Consider the following 21,341-nt stretch of genomic DNA (forward strand, 5'->3'; position numbering starts at 1 on the left):
ACTTAGATCTGGTTACTACCATAATGATTATCTCCACAGAATGTGGGTGTGTGGTCACTCTTAGCTTCATTTCTCCCCATAGACCTTACTGGCATGGGTGTCCCTACCAGGAGCTTGTGCTCCAGCCTGCATTGCCCTATGGATCTGTAAAATTACTGGGCTCTCCCACCACGACCAGGTGGTGACCACGGGAGAGTTATTATTATTATCATCATCATCATCATCAAGGAGAATTTTGAATTTAGAAACATCAATGGAGAATAAGTATTTATCATTTTAAATCATCATCTTGTCTATCTCTATAGCATCTTTGGATTAAAAATTCAATTACTGTTAGTCCAGAACCAAGTCCTCACAATTCAAACGGAGAACAAATAAATATTTTTATTTTCAATTCTAATTCTACTTGTTTCAACTTTCTAAAATCAATACATTGAAATAAATTTATGAAAAAAAACAATTTTACATATAGTAGAAGTTCATCAATCTAGCACCAGATAATCTGAAATGTATGGTTATCTGGCACCCAATATTTGAGCCAGAGCCATATATTCTTTAAAAATTCTTGGCTCCAAGTTCCAGATCTTTTTTCAGGCTTGGTATTAATTTCTTTAGCTACTCTCTAGAAAGTTTTGAGCTTTTAGAGGGGCTAAGGAACTAGACTTCCTTGCTTATTTCACATGTATTCCAAAAAGTGTATTTTCAGTTTTATGACTATAAGAAATGAAACTGGAACTTCATATTTCATTTCTGATAGTCATAAAACTACAAATACATTTTCTGGAATACATGTGAAATATGCTAGTCTAGCTCCCTAGTGTAATGTATATGTCAGATACTATCCAGTGTATAGGGCATTGCTTGATTTTGCTTCATAACCTATTAATTTTGTTTTTTTATTGATGTCAACAAAAAACAGTAAGTTACAATTTGTCACTTATATTATAGATGTCCAATTCATATATTTCTTTCAATAAAACAAACCATTTGAATACAGTTTTTCAATTGACTAGGTATGATTTAAATGCAATTTGTAAAAATTAGTAAGAAAGCAATTAGAAATTTATTTATGCTGATTGTATTTACAAATATCTGGGAATCAAATTAAAAAACATATTTCTAATTGAAGTAATTTTGAAAAGAAAGAAATGTAATTGAACACAACTAATTTTTGTAAACAATGGCATAGATTAAAAAGTAATAAAAGTTCCACATTCTTGAACAGTAATAGTATTAGAAAAGATTGTCAGTGAAGAGATACAATTATAAAGGGCTTTAAGAAATGTTGTGTTACCAACAACTTGGACAGAACAATGATGTACTGTTCAAGGAGACTATTTCATTGTCATAATCTTCTTCAAACAGAAATGATGACAATGAAAGTTCTGATGAAGATGAAAGTAATATAGTTATAGACAAAGTAATATAGACAAATGCCTCAATCTTCACTGTGATTATCTGTGGATGCGTTTTTCCATCCCCTCTTCATAGAATGTTGCCACCAATGACTCGAGATGGGCCCTAACTTTGTTTTGAAGATCATCATTAGTCTTGAACCTCTGTCTTCCTAGCCACATTTTCAGTTGAAGAAAGAGATGGAAATCGCTTGGTACTAAATTGGGGCTATACACAGGGTGTTTAAAGGTAGTGAAAACTTCCATCCAGCTTGGAACTTTTTAGTGTGTGAAGACCTCTTTCCTGAACTGAAAACATGACTAGGAGAGCACAGGTTTGAGACTAATGACGATCTTCAAAACAATGTCATTAAGGCCATCTCAATTCACTAGTGACAGCATTCTATAAAAAGGAGAGGGAAAAGCTTGTCCACAGATATGACAAATGCCTCAATCTTCACAGTGATTATATCAAAAAGTAACCATGTTTGCACCTAACTTTTGGTAATAAATTTATTTTGTTATTTACACTTGTCTTTGTTTTATGGACCATTGAAAAAGAAACAACTCTCGTACCACACTGACAAAAAACTCAATATGGTTTTATAAAAATAATAAAAATATATTCTACTAACATCCCCCATCATGGTCTCACCCACTTTTATATACATATAGAAATTCGAAAATTTGAACTAATTGTTCATTAATTATTTTTGGGTGACCAATGTGTAGTATTGCAAAATATAAAAAAAATAAAATCATAAAACTTCTGAATAAGTTATATTGATTTGAAACCTAAAAAATTCCTTGCTATATGCATTTGATTCTGAATTTGATTCCGAGCTGAACAAATTCATTGCTCTTCCAGTCTTTGCGACAACTCTGCTATAGATTTACGTTATCTACAATTACGAACAATAATAGCTCTAGAACTTTTTCTTCCTATTCGTGCTCTTGCAGCTCTCAGCATTATTTATCAATCAATCACAAAAATATTCACTTGGGATAAATCCAATAACTATTTCAAATATTGTGTACAATTACCTGCAGAAATTAATGCATAATGATTCAAAAACCTGCAATAAGTACACATACTGCCATCTAGCATAATGACGTCATTTTTTTTAATTCTTCCAAGATTTTGCTAATTAACTAATTATAATTTAATGTCAGTTCTTCAAATATAATAGTAAACTTCAATAATAGACTTTTCTTATAAACAGAAAGTACCAATTCATGTGTCGCCATCTAGTGAAGAGAGAGAGAAATAGACAGACAAAAATCTTTTGCAGTTTTATTTAATTAATAAAAAGTCTGTAGGTTTGATTAGTGGTAAACATTCCAGGAATCATAAAGATGCTACAGTTAAAATTTGGTAACGATTGGTTCAGTAGTTTTCACGGTTAGTGGTCACAAACGAAAAATACATTGTCTATTTTATATAGTAGTATAGATATAGATAAATATATTTTAAACAATTATTTATAATAAAAAAATAAAAATTGCAAAACTTTTATTATCTCCTACATCAGCAGTTGCCAACTGATGGTCCATGAAACAATTTTGGTGGTCCATGGAGAAATTTGGACATTGATCAACTGAAGGTTATGCAAAGTGTTATGAAAGAAATATAAATACTTGGTTGCTTTTTCTTACTCATTGGAGGTTTCTTATTTGAATCTTAAACCAAACACGAAATGACTTATCAATAAATCAATAAATAATCAACAATAAATGATGTGCAATTGTGATCCTTTGTGGAAATCAGCCAAGATTGCATAAACTTATTTCAAACAAGCAGCAACAAACTTTACACTAATTTGTTAAATTAAACAAGTGAAATTCATATTAATAAGTAAACTGGAACTTCTATGATCATTCTTACATAGACATTTGTATCATGTAAAAAAATTCGTAATAGTCCACGAAATTCAAAATTGTGAGTTTTATGGTTCATGATGTCAGAAAGGTTGGCAACTGCTGTCCTAAATGAAATGAAATATTTACTAACCTTGAATAATTACTGAATGCTTATTTTGACACAAAGTAATAGCAATTTGTAAAGATGTCTGAAGACAAGATGATATATGATGAAGCCATCGTGACGATTCAAGAGCACTAAGATAATGGGAATCTTGTTCCCAAAATTCGTGTGGAGTTGCTAGAAAAAAAAATTAATCCAATAAAATCATTATAACAATATTTAAGAAATTAATAAGTTCACAAAAAATTATTATGACAATTGAAGAAGTATGATTCTTTTAATAATAATCTACCACTCTCTCTTCAACCTTAAATAACCAGTAAAATATTTTAAACAAATGCTACAAACGTTTTCGACCGTTATTTCAGGTCTTCTTCAGGCAGATAGATATATTGGCTCCACGATACGCTCTCTAGATAAGTGTATAAGGGAGCATAGGTATGACATTGAACATAACAGGAGCACCACTGCCTTATGTACTTATGCTTCGACTCCAGGCATAACAGCAGACCTGCATAACACCCAAATAATTAACCTATCAAGCAGAAGAGAACATATACGATCGCTGGAAACTCTCGAAATATACAAAGCTGGGCTACACAATAACTGCATTAATGCCAAAGATGCTATTAATATTTCTAACGCCTGGAAGTTGTATTATGAACGAGAAGACACTATTTAATCCAGATCTCCACAGTTTTATATGTGGGTGTTAAAAAAAATATATTATTTCATTTGTATAAGCCAAGCTTAGTACACACGCGCAATGAGAATGTCTATACGCATCAGTTCATACGTTCTAAGAACAATTTAAAAAAAAATTTTTCAAGCACAACGGATATTCGAATCTCGGAACTATCTGCCTGAAGAAGACCTGAAATAACAGTCGAAACGTTTGTAGCATTTGTTTAAAATATTTTACTGGTTATTTAAGGTTGAAGAGAGAGTGGTGTATATTATACCAGTACCTAATTACTAAAGTTGAACATAATAATAATCTTTCAGTATCTGTTTAATCTAATAGAAAATAAATTATACAAAAAATTTCTAACTATATCATATAATTATAATTTGTTTAAAACAGTACACATTTGAATGTTTAGCTTTAACATATTTGACTATCAAGATTTAAGGTGATCTAGTGATATGGTGCTGGACTATTGAGTGGATGAACCAAGATTGAATTTCAATAGCATTAGTTTATACTTATGGAAGCTCATGTAAGTCTGTGGGTCACCTAGCCTTCTTTTCAATGGATACAATGGATGATCTCTATAGGGTAAAGCTGGCATTGGTATGGGACTGGCCACCTCACCAGCTTCTTTAGCTAGGCTTAGGGACAGCCACACATCATCTCACCCAGTCTACTTTATAGCAAACTATAAGAAAATATTATCTTTTACATTTGGGCATTGCAAGTTCCATCTTCAGAAAAACTTAACTTGAATAACATGCAAATAAAAAATCTTAAATGCAAGCTAGTTTAACTCAAACTGATGGAGATAGTCATCACATACAAGTTTAGGTTTAAGGCTAGGCACTAAGTCATATTTATATATGACTTTTAGTGCCTAGATGTCCTACCCTTAGTTAGTGATGACTTTTTAAATCAATTTACAAGAAATTTCTAAAAATTAATAGACATACCAGACATGGGCAAATGTGGCTCTGAGGGGCAAATGCAGCTCTTTTTGAGTTACATATGGCTCTTGCTGAAAGTGTTAATTTCTGCTTATTATTATTATTTTTACAATTTTATTTCCACAATTTTGTGAAAATATGTTTATTATAAAAATTAAATATTTGTTTTATATTATATTTATATTATATAATAAAATTGCAGTACAGAATAAAGTACAGAACTATGGCTCCCATGCAATTTGCAAAACCTACATTTCAGCTCCCACTGAACTCTTGCTTGCCCACCCAATATATACATATTTAATTTCTAAAGATTTTTATTTTATTTTTTTCTGAATGTTCATTTTCTTTCTAACTCTCCTTTTCCTTCTTAACATTAGAATTTGTTTTGCCTTCTAAAATTAAATCGAATTTAGAGATTGAATTTAAATTAATTTTTCTGCAAAAACTGATAAAAAATTTAATTGCAATTAATTCTTTAAAATACTTTATGGTTACATTTTCATATAATAGTTATAAAAAATAAATGAAATTGAAATAAAGTTATGACTAATTCAGAATGCATATAAATGAAGAGTCATTCATCATTTTAACAGATTAGAATGTCAAATGCAAACTGTTATGTTCAAACTGTGATATATACAATGCAAAGGCATTTTGTCTTGCAATTTTTAATCTGTCAACAAACTGATTTAAAATGATATTAAATTTATTCTATTTATTAAACTAAAGAATTTAACCTATTCGATGTTGAAATTTTTATTTGTTGCCTGTGATGCCATGTTGAATTTTTGTCGAGTTAAGCCTAAAATTTTTTTTTAAAATAATAATCGTGTTTACTGTATCGTAAAAAATTATTTTTTTATGGTTCACAAACAAAATATATATATTAAATAATATAAAAACGAAAAAATTTTATTTTAAAAGTTCGTTTTAATATAAAAATTGTGACGCAAAGCAACATCTAGTTTCAAAAACGGAAATATTCGGGATCGCCCACACAGGTCAATGAGGTCAACATGAATATTTTCGGAATCAATGTAGGACAGGTTAAATAGTTAGATACTTACATGGCATACATATTTCACGTAACTTTAAATAACTGTTTTGAATTTCTCTAATGGAGGGACAGTTTGACTCAACATCAATCACACGAGCAGGATACTGATGTGGATGAGCTGAACTGACTGCTTCAATCATGCTAAAAAATATTAATAATTTTTATTAATACAGAACAGAAGAAATAAGAAAATGATGATAAAATAAATTTTAAAAATTATAAGTAATTGAGCTGCAATTTGAAAAAATTGGAGACCTATAAATTCCTACTGTCATCCATCCGTCAGTCTTTCTTTAATCTTTCTTAATCTGTCAGTCTTACATAGTTGAAAGATGAGACCAGATATGAAAAGCTTAGAGGCAGGAGACCCCAATTAACTATATACGAACTTCCAATGCAAATCACAAGTCATGTTATTTCAATTCAAAAATTTTCCCTCAAAAAGTGTTAGATAGATGACCGACATGACTATATTTTTAAAGGAAAAGTAAGATGTACAGGGACAAACCATTAATTTGAGGTGGAGAGAATATATTTTAAATTAAATAAANTATAAAACAGTATCTGTCTGTTCTAGATTGTTAAGCTGATCTTATGATAAATTATCAGCTTTTAATCAGCTCTTAATATCTATTAATAATTTTTTTTGTATAAACAATATTAGTAATACACAAAGAATAATAATCTTTTAATGTTTTTTTTTTATATTTTCGTTAAAAATATTAGGATTAAACTATTATAAGAGGGTACAAACACTTATAGAATAAGTTATTCTATTTTCTTAAGAAAACAGTTTTTATACAACAGTGCTTTGATAAAGAACACAATGGATGCATTTTAGATAAAGTGCTCATCTATCTTTAAAGTAAATGCAGAAAGTTAATCACATGGCTTGCTATTAAAGTTAAAAAAATGTACTTACATTAAAGAATGCTTTTATGTGTAAATTTAATTATATATTTTACAATATATAAATACAATAAAATCGACTTCAGTTTTTATTAAATAAATTTAAATAAATATAAAATAATTTAAATAATAATTGCCTAACTACTCTCGCAAAATTGAAGAAAATTCTCGCTACTAATGAAATTTTAAAGAATGTCTATAAATGTCTTCATATATTTTTAATATATGATGTACTGCAAGTGTCGTTTGTCTTGTCAATAAAATAAATTATTTCTCTCAAACCAAATGTTTCTCAATTTATTCCTTCTCAAAATAAACGTTTATTTAAACAAAAAGCAAATTTTAATTAAACTATTCTTTTATTGGAAAAATAAAAATTTTCCTAGTTAAAGCCGGAATTTCAAGGACTGCAATACTTACAGCCGAATGTTAACCTTCGTTTTATATCAATAACTTATAATTATAATAAATGAATATAATTCCAAAGAATTCAAAAATTACATGAAATAAAGTTCATTTAGAGATTGTCTCTCTATAAACTTATTCACATATCACTTAATACCTTGGGAGGAGAACTTTGAACTGAATTAAACATTTTATTCCAATTAGTTCTCGTTTATCCTTATTTTTAATAGAAAACAAAAAATTTAAAAAACAGAAAATTTTTTACTTTTACAACTGGTATAAATCATCTGCTGACTATATGAATTGCAGTCTTCAAATGCCATATTTTATTCTTAACAATCTTGATATAATTTTATATAATTCAAACTGTACTTGTAGAAAAGTAAACTCAGTTTATAAATACAGCCTTTGAAAAATTTGGAAAATTGTTGGGAAACATGTTATGTGAAATTTAACAAGAACTAATTTCATAAAAACAGGATCTATACTATTTTCATTGGAAGCTATGTATTATGTTAACTGCATAAGAACTATTTTAAAAGATTTTCAAACTTTTAACACAAATAGAATTTAACATTCTAGTAATTTTTAAAAAAATCAAATCCTGGTAACAGTATCTGTCTCAGACTTATTAATGTCACTTTCTAAATTGGATTTCTATTGGATTTCTATTTCAGTATCTTTTATAAATATTCAATATTCCTTTATATTATCATCATCCCTTAGCTTTGTTTACAGTTAAAATAGTCTAAATACTATTATTTCTCCTTTTATTTCCATAGCCTCAATTTTACCATTCATTGTAAAGTATAAAAATCACAAACTTAATTAAACAAAAATAGCCAAAAGAAATTGGCATTTTCAATGAAATATGATTACCTGAATAAGAATTTTGGATAAAAAATTCTTATTCAGGTATAAGAATTTTCAGGAATAAGAATTTTCTATCCAAAATTCTCAGGTTTTCTTATCACTAAGATTTATTTTAGTCATTTTTTTTATTCCTGTTATGTGTTATTTCTTTAACAAATCACTTCAATTTGTCGTAAACTCAATTTTTATCTTCCTTATTCAACTGTAGCCAAATTTATGGATAAAGAGTTACCTTGATACATCAGAAAGGTTTATCTCAAAATGGACCAAATCAAATTAATCAATAATCTAAATATGACTAGTAATATTTTCCAGTAATCAAATACATTTGGAAAAAATTTCTGATTTGTAAAAACATCCTTGCAATTCAATTATTATTATAATTATAAACTTTATTTAAATCACTTTAATTCATATTTATGTAAGTAATGATTATTTAATTATAATTCAAATATTGCTGGATTTTTGAGCTACAGTTAAAACATCAAATTATTATTATAATTTGGAACTAAGGGTGGATGCCTAATGGGAACTAAAGACAGCATGCCTTTAGTTGAAATTATAATCCGAAAAAGTCCAGTGATGTTTGGTCTCTAAATCAATATCTATAATATGATCTATAGATACCAGAAATACCACATTAACAAGAGAGGTTAGACAAGGATAGAACAAACAAAAGAATAATCAATGTTATAAATTAACAAATATCAGCCTTTTTAAACAGTTAATGAAACATCAAACATATTCTAGCGATGATAAATGTTTATTAAACGAACAATAACGTTTTCTACCTACTAGAATAGGCCATCTTCAGGTGTAACTGAATTTGAATGTATTTTAAAAATTTAACATTCTAAAGACTGAATGTCTGAATAATTTACATTTGAATTTAAAATGATAATATTAAGATATATTTTATTATTTATTTGTTAATTTATTTTAATATCTTCATTTTAAATTTAAATGTAAATTATTTGAACGTTTAGTTGTTAGAATATTAAATTTTTTAAAATATGTTCAAATTCAGTTACACCTGAAGATGGCCTATTCTAGTAAGTTGAAAACATTAGTGTTCATTTAATAAACATTTCTCAGCAGTAGAAGGTTTTTGATGTTTAATTAAGTTATAAATTAAACTGAATTATTAATTAGAACAACATTAAAGAGAAAAACTTACCATAACTCTGTGACCTATAAAATGTGGTGCAGCTTTAGTTATGTCTGCATCAAAAAGATTGGCAGGTACCACAAAACATTCTGGAAGACTGAAACAAAAATAAATTATCAATCTTATAATAAAGTTTTAAAATTTTAAATAATATTCAATAATACACAAAATTCATTCTTATAGATTAAATAACTTCTCTTATAAAAAATAATAGATATTATAAGCATGTGATTGCAAGTTGAGTATCAGTATCAGAAACTAACATACCAAATGTAAAAATCAATTTATTATCTGCAAATATGTAAATCTACTTCTGTTATAAATAGCTACAAGCAATCCTTCTGTTAAAAGACCTTGAAGAATATGCACCAGATTTGAATAATGCAATCAGTAAATGTATTCACATAAAATGCAAAATTTAGAAGCATAAAACACCCTTCAAATTTTTTTCTGAAATTATTTAATTATAAACAGTTTTTGATATTTAATTATACCATCAAATCTATACCACTGTTAATCATTAATAAATTTATTAGTCTACAATTAATTAGATACATAAAAAAATACTACATATGTATTTTTTTTTCTACTACATGTTAAATTATTTAGTTTTATATCTGACAATACCTCTCACACATTTGGTAACGTTCATTTACTTGGGTTACTCTCCAACCACTACAACAACAACAACGAGTCAATTCTGCCTCCCAGTCTATTGGAAGTGAAAATGGTATTGGACTAGATGTAGCATTTTCTATCAATTAAAAATAAAAAGATTAGTTAGTATGTTTCATATGTTTTGATTTCTTAAGACAAATATTTTTTGAAAAAGCAAAACTATCTTTTATATTTTATGTATCAGTTTTGCCTGAATATTTAAAAAAAAAAAAGAAATACCTGAACTTACTATCATGTTCTAAATAATCAAATAAAAATAATAATTGCACTTTTGGAACGAAGGCATGATAAAGAAGAGCATTGATAATCTGAAAAAAATATTACATTAATTAAACAAATAATTCTATTTAATTGGAAAAAGAATGAAAAAAATCAAATTTACTCAAGAACACTCAGCAGAGAGATACAGCAATCTTACTTCACCACCTAACACTTGCTGAGAAAAATTGATTTTTAAATTAATTCAAAAACCTGAACAAAATGTGTGATAATGAGTTGAAAATGTTTGTTGAATATGCAGTTTTTCTCAGCAATCATTAGGCAATGAAGTAAGATTGTTAAAGACAAAAATTTTAGTAAACTTATACATATTTAATCAAAACACATGTACCACTATTTAAACATATTTTGTTCTTTATAATGTAATCTAAATAAATTTTAAGTCTACATTCATTTTTATAATAGCAACATCTGTAAATCTCTAGCACACATATTGCTGACCAAGAAATGTTTTGTTTCATCTTCATTTAAACATATTTTGAGGATTTTAATATTACAGTGGAACCTATGTGAATAATAAACTGAAATTGGTAATTTTTTTCTGTATTAAAATAAATTAAAACACTATTATGCACATGTGTATATACAGTAGAGCATCGATTATTCGAAAGTCAATCATCTGAAACAATTCCAGTTGGCTAATTTAAATTTTTGCCAGTGCTGTGGCGCTGCAATCTTCGGCTATTTCTCGGGCTACTCATTTACTATTTACGCTTTTGATACTAAATTAACTTCTGAAGTATAATTTTTTATTGTTTTTATATATTTCAATATATTTATTTTGTTTGTACAAAATAAAAAAAATAATTTTTAATCATACAATAGTCTTCATTAGGCTTAACATCGACAAAAATTCAACGCAAAGCAACACCAATGGAGAAAAATGTCAAGATGAGATAAATTAATATATTTTTTCGTACATAATCAGTTATCCGAAACATAGATCTTCCAAACAATCCCAGTTCCCAATTGATTCGGATAATCGACGCTCTACTGTAATATGCTTTTATGAATTTTTGACAAAACTTTGCAAAGCCTTTGTATCAAAATGTTATGTGATGGAAACATTTCAGAGATTGTTTTGAGTTGTATCCATAGTTGTTAGTAAAAATCACATCTCAAAGTCCAAAAAGTTTTTTTTATTAGTTGAAATTTGCTTACCTGTGTAGTAATTTTTACTAGTAGAGAAATTATTTAAATTTTTAAATTAATTTAACAGAACAGTTCTTAAAAAAGTTTTATACATTAGAATATTTACATATAAAAAAATATGTAAATGTTTTATTAATACCTGTTTATTGAAGCCGCTAGGAGAGAACTTGAAGCTGAAAGTATAGATGCGGAAATCCTAAAATAAAAATTAACAAATTAAATTATTAACTTTATAACAAAAAATTTATATTATAAAATTCACTTTACCTTGCAGTGAATTTCAATTATTTCTATCTGACTGGAAATGATACTTCCTGGTAATAATTTTTTCTTTCTACCATTTGATACTATAAAGAAACCATTGATGGATTTTATGTCTAAAATTTATGACATAGTAGTAAAAGACAATTTAAAAACAAATATTTTATATATGAAATTGTATGACTCTTAAGTATAACTTTTAAAATTAATTTTTCTAATAAATTTTTAGTTTAAATTTTATGTTTTCATAATAAAACTGAGATGTTCTATTACTTGCTACATGTAGGAAAAAACAATGATTTATCTCAAGTTGCCACTCATCACAAGCTATATGATTTTTATTTATTTCTATAATTTATCTAAAATTACTTGAACCTTTCCCAACCTAGATATAAAAATTCCATTTTTATAATTGAGGCAGAAACAGTCTAATATCTCAAAATTTTTTTTTATATTCTGTATACATATCCAAAATGTGTTAATATAGGATCCTCTTCATTTACAAAATATAAAAATAATAATAATACTTTATCATCATATTTTAAAGTTTTAAAAAACATTATATAATACATTTGAAGTTGACTATATTCAAGTTAAATATATTTGTACAAGGACATTGTGTCAAACAATAGCACTACATAGGAATGACTTAGAAATCTGACATCTCTTGAATTCTTCACTTAAATTCATCAATTTCATGAACTTGGATATATGCTATAAAAATTCAATTTTATAAACTTTTTATCTACAATAATTGTTTTCATTACTGTTTGATTTCTTTATAATAATTTTTAATTTGCCATGTACAGGTGAAGATATTTTACTTTTTGTCACTAATATTAGGTATATTCTCAAAAAATTTGGAATTTAAATAGATAAAAGAAAAAAATCATCCAATAAACTGTTTAATTTAATATTTTCTAATATTTATGAAAATTACACTATAAATGTATTTTTAAGTAAATGGTATGATATACAAATTTTAATTTAAAATAGGTTCAAAATTGTTATAAGACTCTAAACATTAAATTTATTAAAAACAAGAAGTTAATAGTTGATTAACTTTGAAATAAATTGCTAATAAACTGTAGATCAATCCCCTTTTTTTAAATACAGAAATAACTGTTTTGTACATATTATAATTTTAATTCTGAACAAGAAACAAAATCATTGAAAAACATATTTCACTTAATGATTGTTAAAATGATTGGAATTAAGTTCATGCAAAATACATTTCCTAATCTAAATATCAATCTAGTAAAATATATGACAATTGGAAGAAATTTAAAAAGAAAACTGGTGATTATATTTTTAAATTTTGAAGATTTTTATAAATATAATTATTAATTCTATAAGAATAGCATAAATTTTCTTACCATGGAATATACTGTCAATATTAATCAAGCAGATATCATTTTCACCCAAAAATATATTCTGATGATGCTAAAAATATATTATTTTAATATAAAAATATGATTCAAATTTTTAAATATCTAAAAATGAATTAAATTTAGCTTATCTTATTCTGTATTTAGTTTTAATATATGTTTATCTACTGTAAAAAATGAAGTTATATAATCAAGGTCTGAATTCCAAAAAGTTTATTGAAATATGACAGATGGTTATTATTTTGTTATCAGAGAACCATCCAATAACCAAATAATAACCATCTGTCAGATTTCAATACACAATAAACTTCTTTTTGTTAACTAATATATATATATGTACAGTGGAACCTTGCTTAACAAGAATAATTCATTCCAGAATCTTACTTGTAATGCTAAACACTCATTAAGCAAAACAATTTTTCCTATATAAATTAATGTAAAATATGATAATGCATTCCACACCAAAAAAATACTCAAATATTTTATGTATGTTTATTCAAAGAAAATTATATAATATACAGGTAACCCCAATTAACACGGGAGTTACATTCCAAAAAATTGCCGTGTTATGCGAATCCGTGTTATAAGAAACAAAGAACTAATGCGAAAAGGGGGATTAAGTTCCAAAAATTAAAATACATACTGTTAAATCCTTATTTAAGTCGGATTTATTATTTGTTTTTTTCATAGATGAAATACTTATTTATTATTTAAGTAAATATTTTACTAGAGGATTATTCATCCTCTATGATGATCTCAGCATGAGCATCATCAACTGGTAACAGTTTTTGTATGCGTTTGTTAATAGTAGTCGCTCTGCAACGGGAGTGTGTTGCTGTTTGTAGGCATTTAGGAACAACAGTGAAAGAAAGATGGTGGCGCCTGCACTATCGATAGTATCGTGATGGAGGAATCTATAATTCTAAAATGAGCTTTTAGAGGCAAAAGAAGGGTCCCAATTGTAAAATTTAACCATTAAATGGATTATTGTTCAAAGAGCATTCAAAGTAGCCACGAAAACAATTAGAATGCTCACGCAGAGTTACACAGAAGTATAAAAGAACGCACCCTTTATTACATTTCATGCTGTACGAGGGTTTTACCCAATTCCCGAACCGTGTTAGAGTGAACCTGTGTTATACGGGGGATGTTCCCAATTCTCGAACCATGTTAGAGTGAATCCGTGCTATAGAAGTGCCGTGTTATACGGGGGTTACCTGTATATTGTTAAGGAGTGTGAATCATCATCATCTTTTCTTCTAGCACGGAATGCAAATTCGAATTGCAAAAAACAAAAAAACAAAAAAAATTACAGATAATATATGTCTCATAAACATGCCAAACAATATGCCAAATTCTTGGGCTATGTAAAGACTATAATTAAATATTAGAAATTAAATAATTTGACTAGAGATAGGCACTTATGCTTATGCCTATCTCTAGTCAAATTATTAATGACCACTTCATATTAAATTTTAGAAATATCTAAATTAAACATTAATTTATAATTATTAAATTATAAAAGTCATTAAGTGAGGTTCCACTGTACAATTAATTTTTTTATTTATGTAGAAAAATCAGGTTATTTTTTTACACTAAAAACCTATTTTATATTTGTGATGACGATCCATTAGTTGACAGGTGAAACAATAGGCATTTTATGAACATTAAAGGACAGTTTGGTAGAATAGTAAAATTTAATACAGGCTCATCACTGATTTTCTGGCACATCACAGGTAAAGCCATGAGAGAATATTTAAAATTCCTGTGACTGCCAGATTTGTTTACTGGATGAACACAAATGGCATTGGATCTAACATGCATTCACTTAGATTTTCTACGTTACAGTTACACGAAACTTTTATTGTCGTCTTTAGACAATCCATTTCAATCAGTAAAGTTAAAACTTTTTCCAATACCTTCAACAAGCCTGAAAATCTGAATTAAGCATATTTTCATTTTTACAACTTACAAATTGTCTACATTACAGTTACTGGTCATCTCTTAATATTGTACAATTTTTAATTCATTTTACATATATTTAATTTTAGCTATGGCCTCTGAAAAAAAGAAAAAAGTGTCATTAGTATCAAACATCAGTCCATAATTAATATATGCTTAATTTAAGTTTCTAGCAGTTCACAATGCTTTAAAGACATTGGGAAGCATATAATTAGTGGTCTAAGATGTGCTGCTGCATTATTATTATATGACCTTGGTCAGTCTGGTAAAACTGTTAATCTGACAGAGCTTTGTAACTAAGTGAATTAACAATTAGTGCTTAACTATAAGTTGAGTGAGCACTGAAGGTATAATAATACAATATCCAAAAGACTTATATAGAATAAAACACAGATTGATTTAATATAACAGTAATAAATAAGAATGTAGATAATCTCAATATATGTAAATTATCTAATAATATCAATAATAAATCATTTCATTTAACAACAAACCAATCCAAAATCAATTTGGTATCATATTCAATAGAAACAAAATTCTTTATACATTTAAAATGTTGTTATTAAAGAGACCATTAAAATCAGATAATTCAATTATCACCAAGTTCATAGCAATAAAGAAAATAAAACTTAAATAATTTTTTTCCATTTACAAACAATAAAACACTATACAATCAAACTAATAAGAATAACCTAAAATATTTTTGAATTTATGACATCATCAGAAAATAACTTAAAATAGTTAATTTGTTTAATGTTTGGTTGCATTAACAATGTACTAAAACAGCTATGTTGACTAAATGCTTCATTAAATAATTTAACAGATGTACTAAGAACTGATGAACCAACACCAACATAGATTAACTTTATATATTAGCTATTTTAAAATTCATCAAGTATTAAGTGAAGTAATTGGTTAGATAAAAAATTTTTAATTTACTTCCAGATTTATTAAGAACTTTAAAAAATTGTTACAATAGCTTCTAAAGAAAAAAGAAATGAGCAATCACAGAACTTTTTTAGAGAATGAAATGTGCCAACATTTAAATTAGTTTGAAATATTGATTTTGAACTTTTTTCTTATGTTAATTCCATTTTTTGTGTTCTATTCCTTAAATCAGATGGTTGCACTTACAATATAAATTAGTTGAACCTTCACACAAAAATCAAACTTGTCACATGTAACAGCAATATCACACAAACACCAAAAAAACCAGTTACAAGCATCTAATTTTACTATCACAAACATTTTCATTCATCTACAATGAACATATATATTCTTTTTAAAATCTGCATTCATTCTTTTCTAGAAATGTTCTGCTTGGTTTATATTTTTAATATTTAAAAGTATTCTATTCAGTTATGGTCCATCACCCAATAATGATTGTTGTAGATAAATCGTCAGGAAATAAAAAACTCATAACAAACATCTTCCATTTCTTGAAAACATTTTTTGGGTGTTTGTGTGATATTTCTACAGTTGATTCTTCTCTACTGCATGATAATTTCAACCATTTCTTTGAATAGACAAAACAAAAACTTTGAATATCAATTAAAAATTGTTGATAAATGATCTTTGAAAGAAAAAGTATTTAAGATTTTTTTTATATGAAAATATCATAAGCATGTCATTGATATATGCCATTATTTTTACCTAAACTATATTTTAATATTTAAGTAAATTATGTAATTAACTTATATTTTTGATATGGAATAAAATGTATCATCACTTAATTACTATTAAATATTACAAAAAAAAACCTTTAAAAAATTATGTCTGATGCTTACAAATTTAATATAAAAAAACAGCATCACACAAATTATATAAATATAAAAACTGATTAATATTTTATTTTTTCTTATTGTAATATACTTTAAAATTATAATTTATATATATAACTACTTGTTATAACTATATATATATAAACTATAGCCTTAAAAAAACAGTGATTGTGTTTGTAACAATTTGATTTGGAATTTTTTGTGTCAGGATGTTTCAGTAATAAATATACTGAAACAATGTCTTGTGTTTGACACCAAGAACAAGAAATGGAAACAGCTAGCTCAGTTTATTATTACTATTGATTTGTTCTGTTAATTTTAGTTATTTTAGTTTGCTCTATTACTTTTCTGTCTAATGTTTGTATCCTGTAAACTAAGGTCTTTATGTCTGAACTTTGTCCTATCCCTTTTCCAGTACAACATTTTTAAATATTAGAAAATTTGTCATTTTTTAAAAATTTTTAGTTAAAGCACACGATTAATTTTTTATTTAAAAAACACAACATCTAAGTAACCTGCTAAAATTTCTACAAGAATATTAAATATGCATTTAAAATATATTATTGCTACCAAACATTAAACTTAGATTGTCAATAACTGCAGTAACTTATAGCTACAGAAGTTAGGGGAAGGGAGGGCAAGATGGAAACTACTTACCCACCTGAACCACACGACAAAGCACCCGAATCTCCGTGCACACAGAGACACCCGGATATCTTGTTATTTACGAATGACAACTCAGACCAGTTGGTGCCACCAAATAACGTTTTCAAGTATTTCTTATTTCACAGCAGATTATTACACAATCATTGGACTTTTGCAGTGTTATTATTTATACCTACAAGGTAAGTATTACTATTTTGTTTTTATATAAAGTACCTATTAGAGATAGATTGAATGAATTGATATTTAAAGAGAAAAAAATTCAAGGATTTTTAAAGCGTTGATATTATTATTGGCAATGGGCATTTAGGCAAGATGGAATAGTTTCCATGTTGCCTGCGCACAATTATTTTGATTTTTGTTTTCAATTTATCTAACTAATTGAGGATGTAATCGTTTTTAGATGGTGAACAAGTATATAAGAAAGAGCAATAGAAGTTCTTGGACTGAAGAAACTGCAGATGACAATGGATGAAGGTTTTGTGTATTATGTGGAGAACCATATGTGGAACCGCCCACAAAGGACTGAGTACAATGTCCAGTGTGTTGTGGTTGGGCACATGAACTATGTACAGACACAAAAGATGGATGTTTTTTATGTGTCAATTGTAAAATGTAGGGATATCCTACGTATTCAATCTTGCCTTCAGGGTGAGGGCAAGATGGAATTTTTGACATTTTTACTTCATGATTCCTAACAGATTTTATACTTAATATTAATTATTTTTAATTACATCTTATTTTTTAACCATCTAAGATCTCTGTCGAGACTGATTAAAATAAAAGCTTTACATTATGTTGTTTTATGTTTTTTACATCAAAAGTTAAACCTTCCATCCTGCCCTCCCTTCCCCTATATTTTATCTCTTCTGCCTAAACTTGTGGTAAAGTAAACTTCCTGCAGAATTTTTAGATCATATTTTCTTTCCAGCCTAGTGATGAGGCAAAAGTAAGTCTTATATCTTTAAATGTTTTATTACTCATACTAATTTGCTTTACGTTGTTGTTTTTATAATAATCCCATAGTAGCCTTTTTTATTTCATTCGGTTGAGAATTACTATTGTAATAAACATACTGAAACAATTTCTTCTAAAAGTCAGATCAAACAACTTCAAACAAAAAGTATTCATTGTTTTCTAACAATTTAAATAATTTATCAACATTTAACAGTTCTGTATTTAGATACAATCTCATTAATTAAGGCATTGGTTTAAAAAAATTATAATGTTATATATATAGTCCTTATTGCCCCTATTAGAAGCCCACAGAATTAAAACATTTCCTGAAATATGGAGCTCTATTAGGACCATTATTTACCATATATCATATGCAGTTTTATCACAAATGAAGTACAAAATATAGATTTTTAAAAACTTTCTATTACTGGTACTTTCAATCCCATATACATTTATAGTAGTAAATTCAAATTGGTATACAACCACTTAATTCTGAACCTGTTTCTCTCTTTTAATGGAAAACATATTACTGTGAGTTATAAATAGTTCTGAAATACATTTAACCTAGTGGAAAAAAACTAACTGTTTAGAAAAAAGATGATTATTGATATTAGAAAGTGTTGTTTCTATATATTAAAATACTAATTTCTCAACAACAAACATACTGTACATTACCATACTGGAGGAAAGTCTCTCTATTAGGACATTTTTAATCCAAGAAAAAAGATAGGGATGGGCTTCTAATAGAAACAATACTATACAGTATTCCATTCAAGCTGATTTTAACTAATCATCTGACCAGCTAAATATTTTCCCTGCCCAGTTAAAACTAATATTTTTAAAATATTTATTTTATGAAGATAATCAGACTATAGACTAAGAACTGATATGCTATTAAATGTTATACATCAGTATTGGTTTATCATCATGAACAGAGGTTTATAGGTAAATTTGCATTGAAATTAGCTACCATTGCAGATCAACCACCTAAAATTTTTTCTGAGAACACTAAACATATACACAATTCACCCCAACTTTACAACACTTCATTTTTATACAAATAGCTGGTAAAAGTTTTTTATTATAATTTCTGTAATGAAATGAAGTTTCATATTTTTTGTTGGCCATCTCAATCAAACACTATATTACTTAAACAGAACCTTTATTTATGATATTAAACCTATGGGAAATCAAAGTTTGATTTACAGAGGTTCCTTAATGATAATTTTCTACAAACATATAATATAAAATCAAAGAAATAAAAACAAACACTTCATAAAAGTAAATAATGTAAACAAAAAATAATCCCAACAGTATTCTTATTATTCATTGATAATATTTATAAGTTTCTATACATTGTTGTCATTCATGCTAATAATTTCAATTATTAGCATGAACAAAATGAAATGATGCATCAATAGGTCAATAAATATAATACAGTAAGACCCCACTTAATGCAGGGGACGTGTTCCTAGATGACAAAGTGCTAAACGAAACAGCGTTAAATGAGATCATTTTAACACAGAGTAAATAAGAAAAGGGGAACACGCAACCAAATAATAAACAGATTTTACTTTAATTTTAAGTTATTTTTTATATTAATTTGCATAATAATATATATTAAATAACACACAAACATAGGCACACAGAAATGTAAAGTTCATTTTTGTGAAGAAGGTCCTGACTTCTCTAAAATTCTTGTTCTTTGCAATAAAGTGGTGTAGTTTCATCTGTTGCCTTTTTTCTTTCCTGAAGCAAATGTCTGTAGCAAGAGATCACATCCAGAACACCTCATTTTGCTTTTGGACTCCTTTCAAAATCTGGGTCATTCACTACAATTTGATCAACAATTTTGGTTGTCATTACCAAACTTTTACTAAGGAAATCTGTAGCAAATTCTGAAAACAAAGAACCCAACTTTGGGTTCTTTGTTTTCAGAATCTCTATTTTTCAGTTCTACATGAATTCCTTGTTCTGCCAGTTCTTGAAGGTTGTCATTGGTAAGACTCTCACTGGAAACCTGCAGTAACTCTCAATATCCTGTTGTATCGATTAGGTTGAATTTGATCAACCTAATGATACAGCAATAGGCTCTTCTCGTTGAGAATTCTTGAATACCTTTGGCAATAACTTCTTCCACACTCCGTTCATGCATTTATCAGTTAATTCTTGCCAAGCGGAGTCAATATTTCCTATGGCATCCATGATGTTATATTTTTTCCAAACTTGCATCAAACAAACATAGATTTAAGGAAAGTACAATGCTACAACGAATTGCCACCTTTTGCCGATTGGTTCGTGTTTGGGAATAATAGTATTATATATGAATCAATGAAATGCTGCATTATTTTGAATCAGCATAAATTCTGAGTGTTTTTTAGGCTTCGAGCAGATGGCGATATATCGAATCAGCATTAAGCAAAGCAGTGTTAAGAGGGGTCTTACTGTATTTATATTAATTAAAATCTTTTTTGCTATTAATAATTTTTATTCAGGACTTTTCACTCATTTGATGATTGCTATAGTTAAAAATTGCAAATGCAAAAGAAAGAAAATATAGACATATTTTTTTACGTATAATAGAGAATTATGTAACTTCTTTAACAAAATCATTTCATATAACAAGCTTAGTAAATTATATTATTTAATTAAAAGTATTCATAGATATTAAACAGAACATTAAATAGAATACTTTATTACAATTTAAAATTAATTTGTATCTGTAGATATTTATCTTAATTAAACAGTAACATAATTACAAGAACTAAAATAAAATTAATGAAATT

General features: G+C 27.2%; 1 protein-coding gene across 1 annotated transcript in view; it reads right to left on the reverse strand.

The window, feature by feature from the left end:
• Positions 1 to 21,341, reverse strand: part of LOC111619814 (myotubularin-related protein 10-A-like) — a 36,621-nt gene that overhangs the window by 5,519 nt on the left and 9,761 nt on the right. The window contains exons 3-11 of the mRNA XM_023361633.1: positions 13,181 to 13,247; positions 11,811 to 11,890; positions 11,683 to 11,739; positions 10,342 to 10,420; positions 10,062 to 10,188; positions 9,444 to 9,531; positions 7,551 to 7,609; positions 6,090 to 6,220; positions 3,406 to 3,555 (exon numbers count right to left, since the gene is read on the reverse strand). Coding sequence (XP_023217401.1) covers positions 3,406 to 3,555; positions 6,090 to 6,220; positions 7,551 to 7,609; positions 9,444 to 9,531; positions 10,062 to 10,188; positions 10,342 to 10,420; positions 11,683 to 11,739; positions 11,811 to 11,890; positions 13,181 to 13,247 — 838 coding nt within the window. The remainder of the gene's footprint in view (positions 1 to 3,405; positions 3,556 to 6,089; positions 6,221 to 7,550; positions 7,610 to 9,443; positions 9,532 to 10,061; positions 10,189 to 10,341; positions 10,421 to 11,682; positions 11,740 to 11,810; positions 11,891 to 13,180; positions 13,248 to 21,341) is intronic.

Source organism: Centruroides sculpturatus, unplaced genomic scaffold, assembly GCF_000671375.1.
Source record: "Centruroides sculpturatus isolate CEXI.00-Female unplaced genomic scaffold, Cexi_2.0 scaffold138, whole genome shotgun sequence".
Classification (NCBI taxonomy): Eukaryota; Metazoa; Arthropoda; class Arachnida; order Scorpiones; family Buthidae; genus Centruroides; species Centruroides sculpturatus.